Raw genomic sequence first — 21,155 nt, 5'->3', positions numbered from 1 at the left:
CTGTTTCAGCCTAAAAATGTCTTTGCCATGTAATCCCATCCCGCTGTTTTAGACATGTTGCCAACTATTCCCATCCCGTCTAAATTATTAAATATCTCATGCAACACCATCCATCTCCCCCTCTCCTGGAGTTGAAAGTGAATACTTATTAATAAGTCCGTACAACATCATACCGCCTGTGATAATACTGGTGGAAGTTTGTGCATGATACAAAAATGTCATACTGCGATATCCTTGGTAGCAGAGAAGCCTATGCTCAACACAAACATGAACTGAAAAATAACACACACACACACACACTCCTACACTTCACTGACAACCACATAAGTTTATTCAGAATTTACACAGCAGAATTTGGAATATGATACTAAGGGATTTATGGCACTTCAAAGACTGCCATACCTAAGCTGCAAATGTATTTGTAACTTCTCCCTTTTTGCAATAACTGGAGGAGCTTTATGCAAACAGGATATGACTTTGTGCCTGGAAAGATGGGAACTTTCTGTTGTTTTAGTACCATATACATCTGCCTGTGTTAGAAACTACGCTTTAGCAATTCATTCAGAGATCATTTCTGATCATGACACCTCAAATTTACCCTAAGGTTCCCCAATGGTCAGAGAAACTGCAAAAGATGTACTCTTAGACACTACCGGCCTCAGTTAGCATGCTAAATATTAAAGTTCCTGATAGTACAGTTAAACTGAACAAGAAGGACTCGTATGGAAGGGTTGTCATGCCAACCCATGCCTTCTGTATACCAAATTTTTCTAGAGTCAAAGTTCAGACCTCAAACCAATTGAGATGCTGTAGGTGGAGTAAGATGTGTGGCCTAAGCACACAGAACAGCTGAAAACAAAAACAGAAACAAAAAGAATCAAGGTTTTGCCATGACCCAGTTAAAGTCCAGGTGTCAACCCAATTAAATTTGCAATTGCTGACTGTGACTATATGACTTTATAAATTGCTGCAGATGTCTGCACACACCTGCACACTAACACGGTGTTTCTGATTGGACTTCCTAGGTTGCTCCTCAAAGCTGGCATTGACATTAACAGAGCCACCAAAGCGGGGACGTCTTTGCACGAGGCAGCCCTCTATGGCAAAACGGATGTAGTACGGCTGCTCCTTGACGTAAGGAAAGAAGAGAAACATTGTATCTGTTAGTCTTATGAGCCATGTGGAAGGCTGCTTTTTTACAACAAGTGTCAACATAAAGACTCTTCACGGAAACATCACACTATGTTTTCACCTGCTCAGTATTATTCTTTAATAAAGCAGATTGGAATTTAAGGGAGGGTTTGTTTTTAAAAGTCCGACTCCCACGTAGCCGTTTTACGATCTGTATGTGTGTGTGTGTCTAGGCGGGCATCAACGTGAACATGCGCAACACCTACAACCAGACGGCTTTGGACATTGTCAATCAGTTCACCACTTCCACAGCCAGCAGGGAAATCAAACAGCTGCTGAGAGGTCGGTAGCTCATGAAATGGTGTCTTGATGTTGCACTGATACATTTGGGTAATTTGGCTTCTCTGGTTTAGAAATGTGATCAGGTTTCTTTTTCTTTCTTTCTTTCTTTCTTTCTTTCTTTCTTTCTTTCTTTTTGCAGAAGCATCAAGCTCCCTTCAAGTTAGAGCAGTGAAGGACTACTGGAATCTCCATGATCCCACTGCACTTAACCTGCGGGCGGGAGATCTGATCATGGTACTGTTTTGTGTGTAAAAGTCTCAAAATGTTGTTTTATGGTTGTCATATTGTTTTTGTTCATTATTTTCATTGTCCTTGTTTATAGAAAAATGTAATTAAATGAAATTAATTTGAAAATCCCTAATATCACATTTAAAACAGTCATTATTATTCATTTCCTGGGAAAATTATGAAAGGAGAAGATTTCCTTATTTAATGAATTTAAAAACCTACTGAACAAAAATGTAGCCGACATTTGTTTTTATCAATCAGTAGCAGCAGTTTCTGTTTGGTAAGATTTTGCAAATTGTTTAAAGAAGAGAAGTTGAATCATTTATTTTATTCTAAAAATTTCAAGAAAAGTGTTTTTTTGTTTGTATATGCTGACATATATAATTCTTACAAAGAAGAGCCAACACAAACATCGGAATCGGCTTGATTGAGATGAGAAAATGAGATGAAGTTGTTAGGTGAAGTTAGAGTGAAGCCTTGTTGTTAGGATTTGTGTGGTATGTTTCAGGGTAATTTCATGTACTCCAAAGCAGGAGACCACAGCAGAGGAACAGGCACAAACTTGCTGCTGCTGTGTCTCTCATTATCAGCATCATTATCACAGTTTGCTCTAATTCGTGTGTTCATGTCTTTATGTGCTCTCTGCTGTGTATTTTGATATATTTATGTGAGTCATAGGGACATCTGAGAGTTGTGTTTGAACTTGTATGCTGTTGTCTCTTACTCTGCCAGAAAGCAGAGGTGTTTGTTTTTCTTCTCTCGAGGCGCTTTGCTAATACTCACAATGAATAGATAGTGTATTTCCAGCCTACTGGCCCACTCATTATGGACTTAAGTGCATGCCTGTGGGTGTCGCACACAACATGCATGCTTAAAGCTATTGTATTTTTGCTAACACATAGCATTTTTTTGTTTTAATCAACGCCCATAGTGTTCATATGACTGTATCAATTGCTGGGACTGTGAAGTATACCAAGACTAATGCCATTTGTAATGAAGTGTTCTCATGGCTTCTTGCTGACAGGTCCTGGAGCAGCACTCAGACGGCCGGTGGAAAGGTCACATCCATGACACCCAGCGGGGGACAGACCGGGTGGGCTTTTTCCCCCCTTCAGTGGTGGAGGTCCTCAGCAAAAGAGCAGGTAAATAAATAGCTTATTCACACCTGCATAAACATCAGTTACCTTATTAATAATTAACATTAATACACTCCAGAATATTTATGCAAGTATTATAGTTGTGCTCCTCTCAGTAGTTGTAGAGTTATCCAGTTAGCAAGACGGTGAACAGAGAGGACGGCACCTTGGTTTGCATCTTCAGTTTACAGTGGCATACTTTGAATTTTGTGTACATGGCAACCTGTATCCAGTCCAGTCCAACTCAATACATGCCATTGCCACAAGGTTTGCTGTGTCTCTTTGCTGGGATATTATCTTCGATCCATCCAACGCCGCCAGGTTGCACCTCAGATGGTCCAGGAGCTCAGTGATGCTTTGGTCCACATCTGGGAGGAGATCCTCTAGAACACTAAGCTATCCTATGTGCTTAAATGGATGCTTAACAACATCTGGATAATCATTTTCATTTGAATTCAATTTCAATTCAGTTCAATTTAGTTTTATTTATACAGCGGCTGTTTGGCGACAGTGGAAAGGAAAACCCCCCTTTTAACAAGAACATTTCCATCAAACTATGTGCCATCCCTTAATTGCTAACACATTACCCATTTCATATCAGTGTAGACATACAGCATGATTTTCTTTCACTGTTGAGAGCTGATGTGTTTTCAGAGTATTCCTTTAATTTTTTTGAACAGTGTACATGTGCACTGTACAATTTCACATGAAATACCAAGCCTACCTTTTTCATTTAATTTGTGTCATTTCAATAGAAATTCCCAATAGTTTTACAAAATGTTAAAAAAACAAACAAACAAAAAAACCCCAGTGAACTAAAACATACTAAAAGGGCTCAGAAATACTGCTGAGAAATAAGAGGAAGTGCCAGGTCTCATATTCATATAATTATCTGAGACATGAAAATATCTGTCAAGTTTCATATTTATTTATTTGTTTACTTGTTTATTTTTGTAGTCCAGGGGCCCGTTCTTCGTACCTCGCTAAGTAAGTTAGCTGGATTAGATTGTTGACGATTTCGCCTGATCTTGGATCGTTCGGTTCCCCGAAGCTCATCCGGGACTTGCTGTCATAGCAACAGAGCCGTAAGCGTAAATCTGCTCGGGAGCAGGTTTACTTTATGTAAACAGGATTAGATCGCGGCCACGCAGGTATGTCCGCTTCATTTATACGAAAGCAACAGCGATATTCCACCACTGTTTCACCATAAATAAATAACATCAATGTAACTAAAGATAATGCAGCACTTGATCCATTTATTGATTTCAGACAGATACATACAGGTCATTTCCTAAAAAAGGGAAATGTACTATTAACATTCTATTACATGCATGTGATTATTACAGATGTAATTCATATTTCAGAGTAGCAATTGCAAATTACTTTGTGTAATCAAGATGAGAGACCACGGCTATAAAAGCGAAGGTGGATTTGGGAAGTCTGTTGCAGCCATGTCCTGTCCGTTTACGCGAGCCACCCATTGCGGAAGGTGCAAGATTGATAAGGAGAGTTTTCAGATTCAGCGTATATTGCGGGATAGACAGGATCCTTTAGCTCAGCGCGACAGTGTGCTCATAGAGAGATGTCGATTTTCCCGTGAGGGTATTATTTACTTAACCAACTTGTTGACGAGGGGGTGCAGGACCACCACCTGTCTTTTTTTGCTCTGCCCTTTTCTTGGTTGCTGTTATGAACAAACAAACAGATTATTTCAGGCTCTCTTTCCAAGAGACTAAAAGCAATATAAGTGATAAATATTACCATTCTGTAGAATATTCTTATATTTCACTTTTACTTGTTCCCATGTTCTAGTGGGTCCTGTTGTGGCTCTAATGTGAAAGAGGATATAATATAACATATTATAATATAATATATAATGTAATTTAATATAATGAATTTACCCTACCGCCTACTGGTGTTGGCCAGAGGGGCCGATGGCGCGATATGGCAGCCTGGCTTCTGTCAGTCTGCCCCAGGGCAGCTGTGGCTACAACTGTAGCTGCTTCCACCAGTGTGTGAATGTGAGAGTGAATGAATAGTGGTATTGTAAAGCGCTTTGGGTGCCTTGAAAAGCGCTATATAAATCCAATCCATTATTATTGTTATTATTAAATTACTTACGAGTTTAATTTGTCAGCAACTTCCTGCCAGCCCTCTCTCCTTGCTTTTGCAGCCTTTGCAGTGTTCCCTTGCGTTTTAATTAAACTCTGAAACTCCTGAAATCCCTCACTCAAGAGTTCTTGCTCTGCTGCCGAAAAATACTGAGCGCGCTCCTTCGACATTTTCGCCGACCAATCAAAGGGTTGCCGATCAATGTTTCTACTATCGATGCGTAGCCCCTTTTACGACACCCAGTGATCTCACATTACTTCATCCAGCTGTACTAATCGTCAACAACAGGTGTGTTCGGAGAACCGGGATAGCGATCTCAAAGTTAGCGCGATGATTTGATCTTGGATGTAGTAAGCGAGGTACGAAGAACGGACCCCTGAAGTACCACCAGCCTGGGCAAACACATTTATTGTGGACATGAATTCAGACAACTGTATTTTGGTGTTGATAACACCTAATTTGACCCATGACGACTCTTATATATCTGGGCTACCAAAATATCTCCACACTTGTACACGAGCAGGATCTATCATGTTTGCAGACATGGCCGCTGGAGAATTCAGCATGCTTGTAAATCAACAAATTTAATCCCTGTGAATATGAGCTCCTCACTTGTTTGCAGCTGTAAAACCCCCGACTTTCTAGCACAGAGAGACCAGCACAGTCAGGGCTCCAAAAACAGCTCCAGACATGAGTGCACACTTCTGTGTCTTCAACAAGCCAGTCCACACACACACACACACGACAGTCTCACGGAGAAACACATTAATAGGATTACTATGGCCAGATTGCAAAGTGTCAGCTCAGTGTTAAAGCCTTCACAGCCTACATCGGGGTATTCTGTGTGTGTGGGCGTGTGTGTGTGAGACTGCTCATGCTTGAGGAAAGAGACGAAAGAAGAGAGTTCGCCTCAAAGTTGGTGATGGGCTCTTTGCTTATGAGGCAAACTCAGCAGGTTGTGTGCACCTGTGCAATAGTGTGTCTGAGCTCTGTGATAATGTCAGTGATGTCAGCAAACAGAGACCAATACCACACTAAGGAAGAGTAAGCCTTCTCAGTGTCTTTGGTGATCTTAAACTTCCATTCAGCAGCCTGTTATGTAACTGTAGAGGGGATTTACCGAGAGGGGATCTGTCTGTTTTTAGTTGTTGTTCCATGTACTCAATGAAAAAGAATACATGACGGAGACAAATGTTAAAGTTGATGATATTCATAGCTCTTCATTGCATGGTTAAAGAGCTTTCGATGCCTGTGCATGCATTTCAAACTGCCACCGAACACGCATGTGCATTATCTGCTTTCCCTCACTCATGCATGTCCACCTCAAACCAAACCTGTCTCCCTGGCCGTAGGAGGCATGCTCTTCCGCCAAGCTTCAATGCCTTGCAAACGACAACACTTTGTGTCCGGAGCTCCTCCTTCGAGTCACGGCCCTGCCCCTCAGACTGATGACTTATACATCCTTGGCTATGACCCTGCAGGTACACACACAGATGCACTCACCAACCTTTTCCCTGTTTTACCACCTGCGGTGGATTCACGTTATCCCAGGCAAGGCAAGGATTGTTGGACAGGAATGTTTCTGTCCATATGCTCCCAAACAGCACCCCAATCCCAGTTTTTTCTTGATGAAAAAACTTTCCCTGATGCTGTGTCAGCTTGATAGATCCAGTCCCAGCTCCGGTTCTGCAGTAGGCAGAGTGTACCGTGAACGTTTGTCTAAAGTGTGTGTGTTTATTAGGTGCTCCATTGGGCAGTCAGCTCTCAACCCCAGCTAGTTCTGCTAGCCCCACTCAGGAAATCTGGGTCCTCAGGAGCTCTCCCACTGGTAAGAGTGTGTGGTCCTAAACCCCTAATACCCCACCCACCGAAACCCCAATCGCCGGTGAACTTGTAGACCAGTCAAGTCACCACATTTTTGATAAACTGGGTCTTTTTAAAGAAGCTTATTCCTGTTTTATCCTTTTATATACCAGAGTTTTGACCTTACCATGCTAACCCTTCAAATCCCACCCCTCTGCTTTATACACATCTAACAATCCAGCAACCATAACCAGTTCTCTTGCAGCAGGACATTACTATGAGGGAGCAGCATGAAGGTCTCTTTTTAAGTTCTTCTTCTTTTAAGCATGTTGGAGCTTCCTCTTATTCTCTGAAAATCTCCGCAAACATATTAATGTTTTTCTTCTACTATGTAATATATATTGTTATTTCCTGAACAGAGAGAATGTCGATTCCACTAAAACATAATGTTTTAATAATTTCATAAACGTTGAAAATTCTTTACATACATAAGAAGCTTGATATTAGCATCTTTTTGTTAAATATGGAGCTAGTGGCAGAGCGTGATTAGCCTTGCTTAGCATAAAACAACTTACTAACAAACACCTTGCATCGATTCAATCTGTATGGTGAGGCAATAAATCCTTCAGTAATAAATAGGACTTAATAGTTTTTATGTATTTATTTATTTACTTATTTTTAGTACAGTAGGCAGCACATATAAATATATAACCTATAAACTGCCGGCTACAATTGTCTCCTAACTCAGACACTCCACAGGTCTCCTGTCAGTCTGTCATCTCTCTCTGTTTTGCTTTCTTTGCTCTTCTCAGGTGACAGAAACAGTGTCGGCAGCGCCGGCAGTGTTGGTAGCAGCCGCAGTGCAGGGAGTGGTCAGAGCTCAGAGAGCGGCCACAAACAGAATGGGATTCATTGCTGCCACAACAATGACGCTGGCAAGGTCAGATATGCACAGAGACAACCAAGGTGGACACTAAAAAACAAGGAGATGCTCTGCTTCATATGTCGACAGCAGACAGTTTCACTAATAGTAACAGAAATGAACAAAGTGTGGAGGATGTCAGTAATGCACTAAAGTACTTTTCTCTATCGTTGAGTACGCCTTTGTTTTGTGTGTGCAGCTGGCTCCCTCTGCTGGCGAATCAAGGGACCGCGTTATAGGAGTGGACCACAGCACACAGGTTGATGGATCCACAGGTTAGTAAGAAGATGACAGATGTTTCATTCGGTGACTCTGTTTGACAATAATAATAATTCTGTTAGCTGTGATTCTTCCAAGGTCCCAGACTTTCTGAAGGTCTTTCAGAGTTTTTCTTTTGCGGGTTGGCTGCTTTTTCAGTCCAGTTGTTTTACCTGACCTTTTAAATGGTAGATGGTAAATGGACTGATTCTTATATAGCACTTTTCTACTCTCCCGGAGTACTCAAAGCGCTGTATGCAACATGCCACATTCACCCAATCACACCCATTCTCACGAGCACTTTCTCTATACATAGTGCTTTCTAGGTACATTCACACGATGGATGCATCAGAGAGCAACCTGGGGTTAGTATCTTGCCCAAGGATACTTGACGTGCAGACTGGAGGAGCCAGGGATCGAACCACCAACCTTCCGATCAGTAGATCGGGGGTGGCTCTACCTCCTGAGCTACAGCCACCCGATTCTTCTTTTACAGAAGAATGTTTTTTTTGTTTCTTTATCTACTTAATACTGGCCTATGAATCTTTCAACCATAAAAGGGTTGTATCTTTAGAAACCACGGGGCTGCTGTGTGCAGGGATCATAGAGCATTGTTCTGCTGTTTTTGTTGATGGTCTGAAAGGAAATGAGATGGAGGGGGACAGTAAATGCTTACCATACTTTACTTCACCACTGAAGCCAATAAAACCAGCATCTTCTTTCATCTACGCAAGCCATAAAAGCCCAGATCACTACTTCACAAGAAACACTAAAGGCCTGGAGAAATGTGCTCTGCTGTCAGGTATAATGGCAGGTGCAGGATTGCATGTTTACAGTATTTTCAGAACTTAAGTTCATTCTGCTGAGATAAGGCTTTTCAAATGTTAACACTCAAAGAAGCAGAGAATTCCCGTTGACCTCAGGGTGAATCGGAAGGGGGGGTTAAAGTGCAGGAGAAGAGGGAGGAGACAGGGAGCATCAGGAGCAAAAGACATCTGTTAAATGCCTGAGAAAGAGGAAGGAAGACAGGGAAGAGGAGCTGATGTCTGCCCTGCACGAAGGATAGGTGGAGGGAAGGATGAAGTGTGAGACATCAGGAGCTCTCCGGCTCTCGTTTTTTCTCAGGGGTAAGACCGTTGTTATAATTTGACATGATGTTTGACGTTTTGTCAGAGGAGAAAGGGTTCGATCCTGTTTTAAAGGACCCACTGCATTCCAAATTTTTGGTTAATATTTCATTGGGAATCACCTTATTGGTGCAGAAATATAATTTTATGCCTGCCAAACTTTGTTATCTTCGACATTTTTGATAGATTCAGCTAAAGAAATGGGAAAGAAATTGTGTTTTTGCCACAGTCTGATAGTTATTGTCAATATTTCAACCTTTCTTTCTTTGCTTGTTGTCTGTTGTGGGCAGATAAAAGATAAATAAATAATAAGATGAAAAACTGTTTTACATTTGATCATTGAGTTCCTCTTATGCTGTACTTGAATGAGTCGTGGTCAGACTTAAGTGGCTTAAAAAAATCAAACAGTTGGAAATAGTTGGGTGCAAAGACTGGAAAACACGTGAAAGCCCTTCAGGAAGCCTGGAGATACCAATCTTGCTTATGGGTTAAGGACCTACAGCCCTGTCTAGCTCTCCTACAGTGACTGCCCGTCTGCTGTAATCTCCTCCATGCTCTTGAGACTATGCCGGGAGACACAGCAAACCTTCTGGCAATAGCATGTATTGAGTTGGACTACCTGCACAACCTCTATTCCTATCCAAATGCAAAACTAGTGAAAAACAGTCAGAAAAGCTGAGGAGAGAAAAAAAATGTCAGTTGCCTCCACCTTTAAAACCATTCTTGATTTGATGGGCGATCACTAACCTAGAAATGTAACTGACTGTATTTGAATTGTAGTTGTACTTTTCCACAGTACAATGACACAAATTCCTCATCTCTTTCCATCTTGTACAAAGAGCATGTCGCAAGAAGCACGACTGCGTTGTTTTGATGGGTGATTATCATGCTGAATAAGTTAACTCATCTCCCAGGAACATCTTGACAGTGCAGTGTCTTATATTACTTATTGCCCTGTTACAAGGTGTATCTGCGTGTCTGTAAGAGGTCTTAAATAAAAGTTATTGAGAAATGAAAAGATCAAATGTTGTTGTGAGAAAGGACTAGAAGAGCGGAAAAAAAAGACTCAGCCTTGGGCAAGAAGAGAAGTGAAATTGGAGCAGTTGGCAACAAAGTATCGTTCCTCTGAGATCTGAGTATATAATGACTGTAAATAAGATGAGTGAGGGGTGTATGAGATCTGGTAGATGGCACAGCTTCACTCACCCGGAGAGACGTGACAGCCCCACTCAGTCACACAGCTGCTTGGAAAAGAACGATTTAACATGACTCAACTAATGCAGACCGGATTGATCTCTTGCTGTCACAAAGCAGAATCTTGTTACTTTGAAAACATGGCTGTCTTTTTTTGGGTTCGTCTTGTTTTTCCTCCAGTGTCTGTCTTCCTCCACGCACTCATCACAAAACACATCCCACAGGATTAATTGTGTGTGTTTTTTAGGTGGTTCCCGCCAACAGGTTAACGGCACTCCTCAGAAAGACTTTGTGAGGCCTGAACAGCTTTTGGAAGGCAAGGTGAGCTGAGTTTTAGAGTTGTGCAAGTTTGCGTAAATGTTTTCTACACACAGAGGTTTTGGAAATGAATCTCCTCTCTGTCGTTAGGATTCAGAAGCTATCTACCAGTGGCTGTGTGGGTTCCAGCTCGAGCAGTACACGTCCAGCTTCATCAGTGCAGGATATGATGTACCCACCATCAGCAGAATGACCCCCGAGGTGTGTATTTATGTTACAATTTTCAGCATTTTTAGCTCTATGCCGTTAGACTTTTCTTTGTTCTTTGTACTTTAAAGTTGTGTTTGTTTTTTGCTTCTTCTTTTTTTACATAAAACCTTGGGATGACTGTTTTGTGAAGTAATATGAAAATGAATAGGTTCCATTTCAGCCTGAAACCCTCTGAGCCTGATATGTATGTTTAAAAAAAAAAAAGGTTTAAGAAGTCCATTGAAAACTTGACATGACTGCAACTAAAGCACTCTTTTTTTACACTCTTTTTTTACAGATGAAAAAATGATTTCTCTTGGCTAAAGTACAGTTATTTAATTGATTTGTTGTTGATTCTTTCATTTGTTGGTTATGTTAATGATTCACTCATTATTTGCGTGGATATTCTTCAGGATCTTACAGCTATCGGAGTGACCAAACCAGGCCACAGGAAGAAGATATCGATGGAGATTAGCAAGCTGAGCATTCCTGAGTGGCTCCCAGATTACATTCCTGTGAGAAATCAGTCCTCCCTCTTATTTGCCATATACATCATGTAAACAGCTGGCTCTTGCAGCCATTGTAAATTTTGTCTGTGTTGTCGTGTTCAGTCGGACCTGGGGGAATGGCTGAGTGTGATTGGATTGCCTCAGTACCAGAAAAGATTGTGTGACAATGGCTATGACTCCATTGCCATTGTCAAGGACATCACCTGGGAGGACCTGCAGGAGATAGGCATTACTAAACTGGGTGAGGAATTTCTATAATTTTCTATAATAACTTCTGCTAATAACTTCTCTGATCGGTGACTGGTCCGGGGTGTACGCTGCCTCATAGGCTTTGAAACTGAATCTTTTGTGTGCTGTGACTGCTTGTGACATTGTCAAAGCACAGAAGGGGAATGTTTGATCACTTTTATTAAATCTTTTTGAGCTCTGTAATAAATAAATAAATCTGTGTGTTTCAGGTCATCAGAAGAAACTAATGTTAGCAGTGAAGAGACTGTGTGACCTGCATCGCTCTCGTAACCATGCCGACAGAACCGGAGGCGAAACTCTCAGACAAAAGCTGCCTGCTGCTCTCGAGCTGGTGGTTATCGAACACGCGCCGACACACAATGCTCAGGCACACGCTGACACTCCATCCAATGACTGTTGCTCCTCCCCTCGTACTCCCAGAGCCCTCCTTTCCTTCCAGGACAGCGAGCTAAGCGTGGAGCTACAGAGTGCAATGATGGGAAAGGCGGGTGGAGGTCCCGCTGAGATGTTCAGCATTAAAGGTGTGTCCTCTGTTGCAGGTGGGACTGCCATGTCAGTCAGTCAAGAGAGCATTGGCATGCGTTCGCGGGGCTCAGGGAAATCTGGGAACTCTGGAAATGTAAATTTGGCTCATTGTCAGGATCAGCAGGCCGTACTGTCTTCAGCCAGGACATCGAGCCGGTCTGAGGAGAGTTTAAGTAGTGGAGCAGGGGAGGAGGTGAAGAGTGGAAGAAGCAGTCCTGGAGGCAGAAGTAGACAGAGACCCAGTGAGTCATGGGTGTATCAGAGTCATTCTGCTATCCCAAATAAAATCCCCTTCTCCCCTCTCACACCTCCACTGACCCCCAGCAAGATGCCCCGCTTTGCCTACCCAGCTGTCCCACCTAAAGCCAAACACTTCCAGTCTCCTAACCGCCCTTATCAGCCTCAACAACACCCACCCTCCTCCCCATCTTCACCATCCCCGCAAGCTTCTCCGACACAGAAGGCTTTCAGTTATATCCAAGCTCAAGCAGAAGTAGTCAGTGGGGCTCCACGACTACTTTCCAAGCCACTGCCTGGGGCTGTCCCGCTGCTGGGGCCCTTACTTGTACAGGGCCCAGCCAATGAAACTCAAAAAGGCCCACAAAAGAAGCGCTCGCAAAGCCTGAATCGCTATGCTCTGTCAGATGGTGAGCCAGATGAAGACGACAATCCCACTTCCCCTTGTACCTCTGCTTCCTCTGCGGTCATGCCATCTTATGCCACCATGTCACGCAGGCCGGGACGTGGCCATGCAAGTCCTCTAGGGGCCCAACGTCACATCAACCGTAGCCACTCCTTTGCTGTGCGCTCTCGACGCAAAGGTCCGCCTCCACCCCCACCTAAGAGGATGAGCTCGGTAAACGACACCCGTGTGTGTCAACCAGGAAACCACCAAGGAGTGGAGCCAGAGGTGAAGGAAGGGGTAGAGATGGAGAGTGCAGGCAGTGTGAGGAGTATCGCAGCCAGGCTTGAAGGCAGCAGCAGCAGTAGCCCATCTAGAAGAATAGATATACCACCAGCCCACCTCCCTGTTTCACCTGCATTCAGCCCTGTTTCCTCACCGATCCCACGTGGATTTCCTTCTCACACCATCACTCAGCACTCCAAACCTGTCCCAGCCTTGGGTCTCGGGGGCCTTAGGAGGGTAGGAAGTGAAAGGACAGAAGGAGACTTCAATAGACAAAGAGGTAGAAGTACAGAGAGAGACTCTGGTGAGGAAGTGAAAGCAAAGAAAACTGAACACATATCAAAGAGTGCTGCTGCATCTCCCAAGCACAGGTCCAAGGACCATCTACCGTTTGCTGAAGAAGGCAACCTGACTATCAAACAGCGACCCAGGATAGCAGTCGTTAGTCAGCCGGGTGCTGAAGTTAAAACTCCTTCAGAGGCGGTGCAGACCCCAGACAGCCTTGAACTCCCAGAGTTCAATCTAAAGGAGTCTGACACGGTGAAAAGACGGCACAAACCCAAAGACAAAGACGCGTCCACTCCTGAAGAGGTTAGCACCCCACACAGAAACAACAAGCACCCAGAACCCAACAGCCTCCACATGCAAAATAACATCAGTACACTGAGTGACGATGAAGCTCAGAGGCCACACAATGTTTTCCAGAGGATAGGATCAATGGGCAAAGGCCCAAAGCCTCCAGTGTCCTCAAAACCTCCCAGTCCCCTCAAACAAACCCCCAACAGCAAACCAACAACTCCTCAAAAAACTGTTTCGCCATTGCAACCAAGTGGACAAACAGCCATCCCTAACCTCACGAGCGTACAGATTCACACAGTCTCCCCAAAGCTGAAAAGCAACATGTACATTCAGACTTGTATGTCCAGTCCAAAACCTGCGAAACACAGACAGACCTTCACGTCCGAACCTGAGAGTCCACAGAAAGCCGTCGCTGTGTCAAGACTCCCTCAGAACACCTATGCAGCAACAGCAGGTAACAATGAAAAGAAGATATAATACCAACAAGGCCATCAGTTGGCTTTTGTTTTAGCCACATTTTCAAATCCACTCTTTCAGATTAATTTTGGCATGACGGTTTTCTTGTTAAAGCTTTTAAAGTTGCTATAAAAATGGCCGGGTGTAAACATAATCCAGTCCCTACACCAATTCTAGATGGGCGACCAGTGATCTGGTGGATGTTAAGAGGTTAAACTTGTTTCCTAACAGCGAGCTTCTTTTTGATGGTTACATAATATTTATTGTTCCTCAGGTCCGAATCTCAGCATGGCTCAAAGTGTTGCCTTTGCTGCTCCACCGTCACCATTCCTGAACTCTTGCTGCCCACCCTCGGCACCACCCAGTCAGCCAGGAAAAGGATGGGTAACTCCGCCTGGTGTGGCCAGTGTGGAGATGCTGGCCCAGAAGAAACTAGAGCAAACTAGTACATCACTGGAAGCTGCTCTCAAAGTAGTGGAGACCAAACTGGCACAGGGGACCAATGTGGACGGGTAAGAAGTATTGTATTGGTGTAGTTGGGGTGGTGTGCTTTACCTGGAATGATAATATTGTGCTCTTCATACTGATTGCTGAGCTGTGGTACCGCGGTAACCGTTGGTTTGCACTGGTTGTTTGAACTGTTCCTTGTGAACATGCAGCAGATCTGACAGATCAGCTGCTGGGCTGTAACTAAAGTCCCTAGTGAGGACACCGTCTACAAGCTTTACTGTTGTCAGTCTATATAACCTGTGGAAAACTTGAAATCATGAATCTCCAAAGAAAAAAACAAAACAAAATTTCTTTTTCAGTTTTTCTTTTGTCTTCTTTGTTTTAGCACCTGCCCTCTTTTTTTCAAGTTTCTAAAATTGAGAGAAGGCCAAATGTTATCACGGATAGAAACATGTAGTCTCAGTGTAGTTGGCACTGCACTGCTCATGCTAACTCTAAATTTAGCAACAGGGAAAATGCCAAAAACATCTGCAGAATTCAGTGAAGGTCCTCGAGCATTAACTTTGTCCTTTGTTTAGTTCTCTAGTTATTTGTTGCTCCACACTGATGAAAAGAGAGGTTACTAGAGTAAACCTGGTTCTCTTTCAAACCTCGCTTGGTATTCCACTTTGAAAAGCGCCCTTTGGCATGACCCCCTTTATAACAGCCCTTGGACCCATACCCAAAGTAGTTCTTCCTGATGTCCATGCAAATGGGCGCTGCAATGAGCCAAACTCAGTTTGCAAAGTTATGATAGTAGCCAAGGTTGTCTGTCAAACCTCTCTTGGTAGCTCACTATGGTAGATGTAGACCCCTCTGAGATTGCATGGTCCAAACACTATAACTTCTCCACCCAGGAAGAGCACCACCTCACACAAATTTAAGAGCCCACAGTAAGCACTGAGTGTGCCAGTGAAGGTTAATGTTAAGGCAGTAAAACCTAACAGATGTATGTAGAAATTTCCAACTAGCAGCTGCACAGATGCTCCTGCCAAGAAACACCCTTAAAAAGGGCCCATGAGGTAGAATGTGCACGCAGGTGCGCAGGAGGTTGCTATCCCTGGCATTCATATGCCATCACAATATCGTCTACCACCCACTGTGACAGCTGGTATAGGCTTCCCTATGTGCCAAGGAGCCTGGAACACAGAGAGCTGATTGCTTTTTACAATTCCCTTATTTCTGTCTACATAAATGCATAATTCTCAGACAGGCCACAGCGAATTAAGCCGCCTCTCGTTCTCATCAGCAGATGGCAGGGGCTTATAGCCTGAGAGCGAGGTAACAATAGGTAGACTCCCTAACCTTAGGCACAGAGGCTGGGTTAAGGCGCAGAACCACTTTACTATAGTTGGGTTTATCTCTGAAGTACACACTATTTGCCATCATAAGGTCAGCATGTGGAAAGAAGTCTTACACCATGAGTGGTCTCAGTCAGCCTGAAAGGGAGACCAGACTCATTTAAATTTAGCATTTCAAATGTCAGGCTGAGAAAATTAACTCAAATGCTGATGACAAATCTGTCTGCAAGGCCTAGTCACTGCACAAGGCAGTGGCCATGAATGATTGTGGAGCAGACAAGCTAGCTCCGCCATCCATGGCCAAGCTGTTTCAGTGCCTCACCCAGCTCAGTACTGAGGGCATGTGGCTGAGGAAATGAATACAGCAGCATTCCCGAGGGTCTAGTTTTAGCCATAATCACTAATACTCAGCCTTGAGAGCTAGCTATAGCTACACAAATACAAACACAAGCTTCCTTGACGTGCTAGCTTTGTTGCAGACCCACGTGTTATAATGTCACAACCGCTCGTAGAAGAATATATTTTCCACCTATTTATTCATCCATTCTCTTCTACTTATCCTTATCAGGGTCACAGGAAGCGTATCCCAGCAACCATGGGGTGAAAGGTGTTATACACCCTGGACACAACGCCAGTCTGACGCTAAATCTTGTGATGAAAATATTACAGTGTCATAAAATTCCTGAAACAAGAAAAGCTAATGTTTGAGGATCAGCAAACAGTTAAATGGATAATCCTGTTCCAGGACCGCCGAGGAGCTTTAGTGATCTTCACAGGAAAGAAAGCAAACATGCCTGATGTGGGGACAGGGGCTAAGATGTCCTTAAAGTGATTGGTCTGTTTTAGACAGACATGGTTGTAGTGGAGCTTCTGTGATTGTGCATGCCAGAGTGCTTGACTACAAGCTACACGATACCATGCATTCATATAGTGCTTTTTTCTCTATACAAACACTTTGTCTCACATTCATAGCTGTTCTGAATCACCAGTTAATTTGACAGTTAGCTTAACTCTTTTTTTACTTCACATTGTCCCATCTGTTTCCTAGTGGGGGCACCACAGTGAAGGCAGCAGGCAATATTCTGGATGACATTGGCAACATGTTTGATGACCTGGCCGACCAACTGGACGCCATGTTGGAGTGACCTCCCAACTTCTGTCCTGCACACAGAAAAAGTTTCTGTCTCAAGGGAGCAGCAGACAGAAATCCAAACAGTGAGCACGGGGTCAGAGGGAACCTTAGATGCTGGGAAGAACAGAGAGTGTGGAGCTCAGCACTTCCTGGGGTTTAAGATCAATCAGTTTGTGAATATTTGAGGACTTTCCTGCACAGCTTTTCCTCTGTTTTTGAGCACTTCGCCTTAGGACACACACCTGGGAAAGTTATTGGAGGGAGTACAAACAGCCGCCAGAAGAGCTTCCCGATGTTGTTCAGTATCTTCAGTATCACTAAAAGGGAATAAGAGTCCATTGTATCCATGTAACCTGTGTATATACAGACACGTGTTTATGTGTGTAGTCAAATATCTTTATACTTAACATATTGACCTGTGATTATATTTATACTTATATATGTTGGGGTTTTTTTAACCAAAAGAGTTCCTATTGGCTGCTTTAACCCATTCTATTGTATATTAGCAAGATGATCTAATATGTATATTTTGCTGCTTATGGTCTGTAGCGTGGGGAAATGATTGTTTAATATAGGGAAAGAATTATATTTCATAAATGTACGATGGATTGGCGTGGACCTGTTTTAACACAAGTGTTTGTTGTTGTTGTTCTTTAAAGCACTGTTACTGTCAGTAAAAACAGATGCTTATTGGTTTTAAAGTTACTTAGTAACAGAGCTCATCTCAGGTTGGTATGGTACCGTCAGCACGCTGTTTCATTTCAGCAGTGGCCAAAACATTTCGTGGAAGGCAACATGTTAATGAACTCAGAGTGACTGAACATGGAGTCTTCATTTGCTGCCAAAATGTTTAATTGGCGTATTAACTGATAGTTATATATTTGATTATATATATTTAAATGAACAAACTCGATGTGAATTTGACATCAAATTTTTAAGAGGCTTTAAATTTTTTTAATTTCACAATCAGTCGTTTAGCATTTCCTGTTCCCATTTTTTTCGTTCAGTGTTAAATGTTGTTCCAGCAGTGTTCAGACTAAATCCCACAGAGGTTTTATGTGCCAGCTTTCTGACAACATTTAGCAATTAGTTGCTTTTGTCTTACACTCTTATAGGTCTTTGAATGCAGTATAGGCTCACAAAATATGTCACAAACACTCTGTGGCGGGGCAGGGGAGGGGCCCAAATGGTGGCTGAGCTGGTGGCCACACGGAGGGAGCAGGCGGCGGTGTCGCGCTGAGAAGTGGATGAACTGCAGGACCAGACCGAGTGCACGTGATTATGATTCTGGCGGCTCGGCTCCGTTCCTGGCCAACACCGCTGCCGGCGCACCACAGCTGTATGGGAGTGGCAGGTGTCCGATCTGCTCCGGTCCCCAGGGTGAGGCCAGCCAGGATGCCGTCTGCCTCCACACCCGTACCCACTCCTCAGGTGGAAGCAGCTGGTGCATGCTGGTGCCTGCACCCATTCCTGCTCCCCGGAGGAGGGCCGCTGAGCAACCTCCGCGTCCACCACCAGCTCACTCACCTGCTCAGCCGGGGCCGGAGAAACTGTTTGTTGTTAAAGAAGAAAATAGAAGACTTAGTTTGTGGGATCAAACTGGTCTGATTTGTAGAACTGAGTTGTAAATTGAGAAAATGATTACTTTGAGTTTTGTATCAGTTAAATTACTCTGGCATACTTCAGCCTCCGTAGCGAGCAGGGACCAGTCTCATAACTGTAAATAACCAGCAAAGTTTGATAAGAACTTCACTTTGGAGTTTTGTTCTTCGCTTGTTCCTGCTGCAGTGAAGACATTTGTCAGCAGATGCTAAATCTATTGTAGCACTGACAGTTACTCCTGTACCAATTCACTTTAAAATTCTCTTTTTAAAAAAAAGCTGTTGCATGACTCAATACTTCACTTACTATCCAGTGGAATATCTGTTTTTGAGCCATTCTCTTTTTAATTGGGCTCTTTTAGAAAAGTCATTACCTTCAGCCATCTTTAGGCTTCCTTCTTTTACTCCTCTGCACGCCTTCATTTTAAAAATGGAGTCGAATCTCTCTCCCAAACCTTTGCTGGGAAGATTTGGTTAATGGAAGCTGACATGTTTTTACATTTTTTAAGATACCAAGCATGTTCAAATTCATGCAACAGCTTTTTTCTCTGTGGTTTCGATCTTCTGTTTTGTTTATTAATGTTTCCTTCTGAATTCTGTGTCAAACCAGAAATAATTAAAGGGATTTGTACTGACCGGGTGCTGTTGTTTTGCTTGTCAATATAAAATATGCATTACTATTTCAAGATTTTTCATTTGTTTTTGCCATTCTCATTCAGAGCTTTTGATGTGCCATATAGTTGATGCATACATTGTTTACAGTTTACAGCTGATCCATAACCTCCTCTCTGTACATTTAGCAGCTTTTTGTGTTCAGTCACATCAAATGGCTTTAATTTGCATAAGATAATTGAAGGAATATGTAATATTTTTTTCTTTTGGGGCTGTAGAAGCAGCTGTAAGTACATCATCACCATAAAAAGTTGATATGGTGATAACAGTAATATATGTAGGTAATATAGTTTGGCTGTTAGCAATAAAGGGAGTGTGAACTTACAAGGCAGTTCACACAACAGTCACCTCATATCCCTTTATATTGTTGGGTAAATGGCCTGTATTTATATAGCGCTTTACTAGTCCCTAAGGACCCCAAAGCGCTTTACATATCCAGTCATCCACCCATTCACACACACATTCACACACTGGTGATGGTAAGCTACATTGTAGCCACAGCCACCCTGGGGCGCACTGACAGAGGCGAGGCTGCCGGACACTGGCGCCACCGGGCCCTCTGACCACCACCAGTAGGCAACGGGTGAAGTGTCTTGCCCAAGGACACAACGACCGAGACTGACCAAGCGGGGGCTCGAACCGGCAACCTTCCAATTACAAGGCGAACGCCCAACTCTTGAGCCACGATCGTCCCCTAAAGACACAATTATTACCACTGTTGTCTTTCTCCACCATTATGTTATTTTTCTGTGGCCAAGAGGCTTAATAAAACAAACAAAAACCCTGATTGGATATGATGGGAATCACCATGAAAAGGTTCATTATATGCATCATTTGACTCCTCTGCACAAAATGATCTCTGAGTTCTGCCTCCTCCAATCAGTGACTGAATCAGAGGATGTTGTTAGAATGGATTAAAAAGAATATCAAACAACAGAATAATGGGCAGTTAGGAATAAAAATAGATCATTGCAGCTCAGCTCACTGAGCAGTAAAATAAACACTTTATTTCAAATGAATCATTGAAACATTGAGTGTGCTTTTGTTGATGTTTAAGGTAATGGCTGCACATTAGAGCTCTGAAACTGGATACATTTAAACATTAAAGGTTATTGTCCCATAGCCTAATAGAGGCGGAGACATTGTTTTAGTTTATCGGCAAATCTAAACTATGTGTTTTTTCCCCAGTAGATGCAATTTTAGCAGTTCAAAATAGACTTGGCAGAATATTCAAATCAAGTGCAGATACATTTATAGATTTTTTTTTTGCACCACCAGCTAAATACATGCACATTCCAGTTCCAATGTTATGCACAGCTAGCATTTGCCCAAAGTCAAAGTTGACAACAGCGCCCTGTGACATCACTATGAGTCCATAACAGGCTGACGTCAGCACGTTGTAATATAAAATTGTGGAACATCAACGTTTTAGGATAGCCCTTCTCTCTGAGTGCTCCTGTTAAACTTGCTTCATAGTCGGCTCCTTAGTACTCTACAAATGTGGTAAATGCAGACAGAGATGAACAGACGTGTAAAACCTAGTACATCCCACAATTCAGGAGGCCACTGCTATTGTGATTTGGCACTATATCAACAAAATACAACTGAATTTTGGGTCAATCAATATATGGTTGGCAACATTTCTTAATATAAAGTGTTAATATCACCTCTGTGATGAATATTTCATTTCTACCTCAGGAATTAAGTGATTCCCACTGATCTGCGTATGCTTTCACAGCCTGTATAAAACACAGTGAGGACCAGAGAGGCCACCCTTCGGAGGAAGCTCATTTCTGCCGCTTGTATCCGCGATATCGTTCTTTCGGTCACTGCCCACAGCTGGTGACCATAGGTGAGGGTAGGGACGTAGTAAATCGAGAGCTTTGCTTTTACACTCTGCTCTCTCTTCACCACGACAGACTGAAGACATAAAGATGAAATATCTAAGATGTGCTTTGTTGGACATCTGCAACAC

General features: G+C 43.0%; 1 protein-coding gene across 3 annotated transcripts in view; it reads left to right on the top strand.

The window, feature by feature from the left end:
- Nucleotides 1-19,138, top strand: part of LOC308390193 (CASK interacting protein 2) — a 58,745-nt gene extending 39,607 nt beyond the window's left edge. The window contains exons 8-22 of one of the 3 annotated variants that reach the window (XM_080871923.1): nt 1,026-1,134; nt 1,365-1,473; nt 1,613-1,707; nt 2,726-2,843; nt 6,302-6,430; nt 6,691-6,777; nt 7,565-7,692; nt 7,874-7,949; nt 10,501-10,574; nt 10,662-10,772; nt 11,174-11,275; nt 11,372-11,510; nt 11,728-13,983; nt 14,260-14,497; nt 16,824-19,138. In XM_080871923.1, the coding sequence (XP_080728049.1) occupies nt 1,026-1,134; nt 1,365-1,473; nt 1,613-1,707; nt 2,726-2,843; nt 6,302-6,430; nt 6,691-6,777; nt 7,565-7,692; nt 7,874-7,949; nt 10,501-10,574; nt 10,662-10,772; nt 11,174-11,275; nt 11,372-11,510; nt 11,728-13,983; nt 14,260-14,497; nt 16,824-16,920 (3,868 nt within the window). In that variant the 3' untranslated portion in view covers nt 16,921-19,138. The remainder of the gene's footprint in view (nt 1-1,025; nt 1,135-1,364; nt 1,474-1,612; nt 1,708-2,725; nt 2,844-6,301; nt 6,431-6,690; nt 6,778-7,564; nt 7,693-7,873; nt 7,950-10,500; nt 10,575-10,661; nt 10,773-11,173; nt 11,276-11,371; nt 11,511-11,727; nt 13,984-14,259; nt 14,498-16,823) is intronic. The other 2 variants (XM_080871924.1, XM_080871925.1) reach the window with 2 other exon arrangements.
- Nucleotides 19,139-21,155: the final 2,017 nt, after the last annotated feature.

The sequence above is a fragment of the Rhamphochromis sp. 'chilingali' genome (genome assembly GCF_963969265.1).
Source record: "Rhamphochromis sp. 'chilingali' genome assembly, chromosome: 22".
Lineage (NCBI taxonomy): Eukaryota > Metazoa > Chordata > Actinopteri > Cichliformes > Cichlidae > Rhamphochromis > Rhamphochromis sp. 'chilingali'.
The sequence above is the reverse complement of the archived record's forward strand: the minus strand, read 5'-3'. Positions and strand labels throughout refer to the sequence as shown.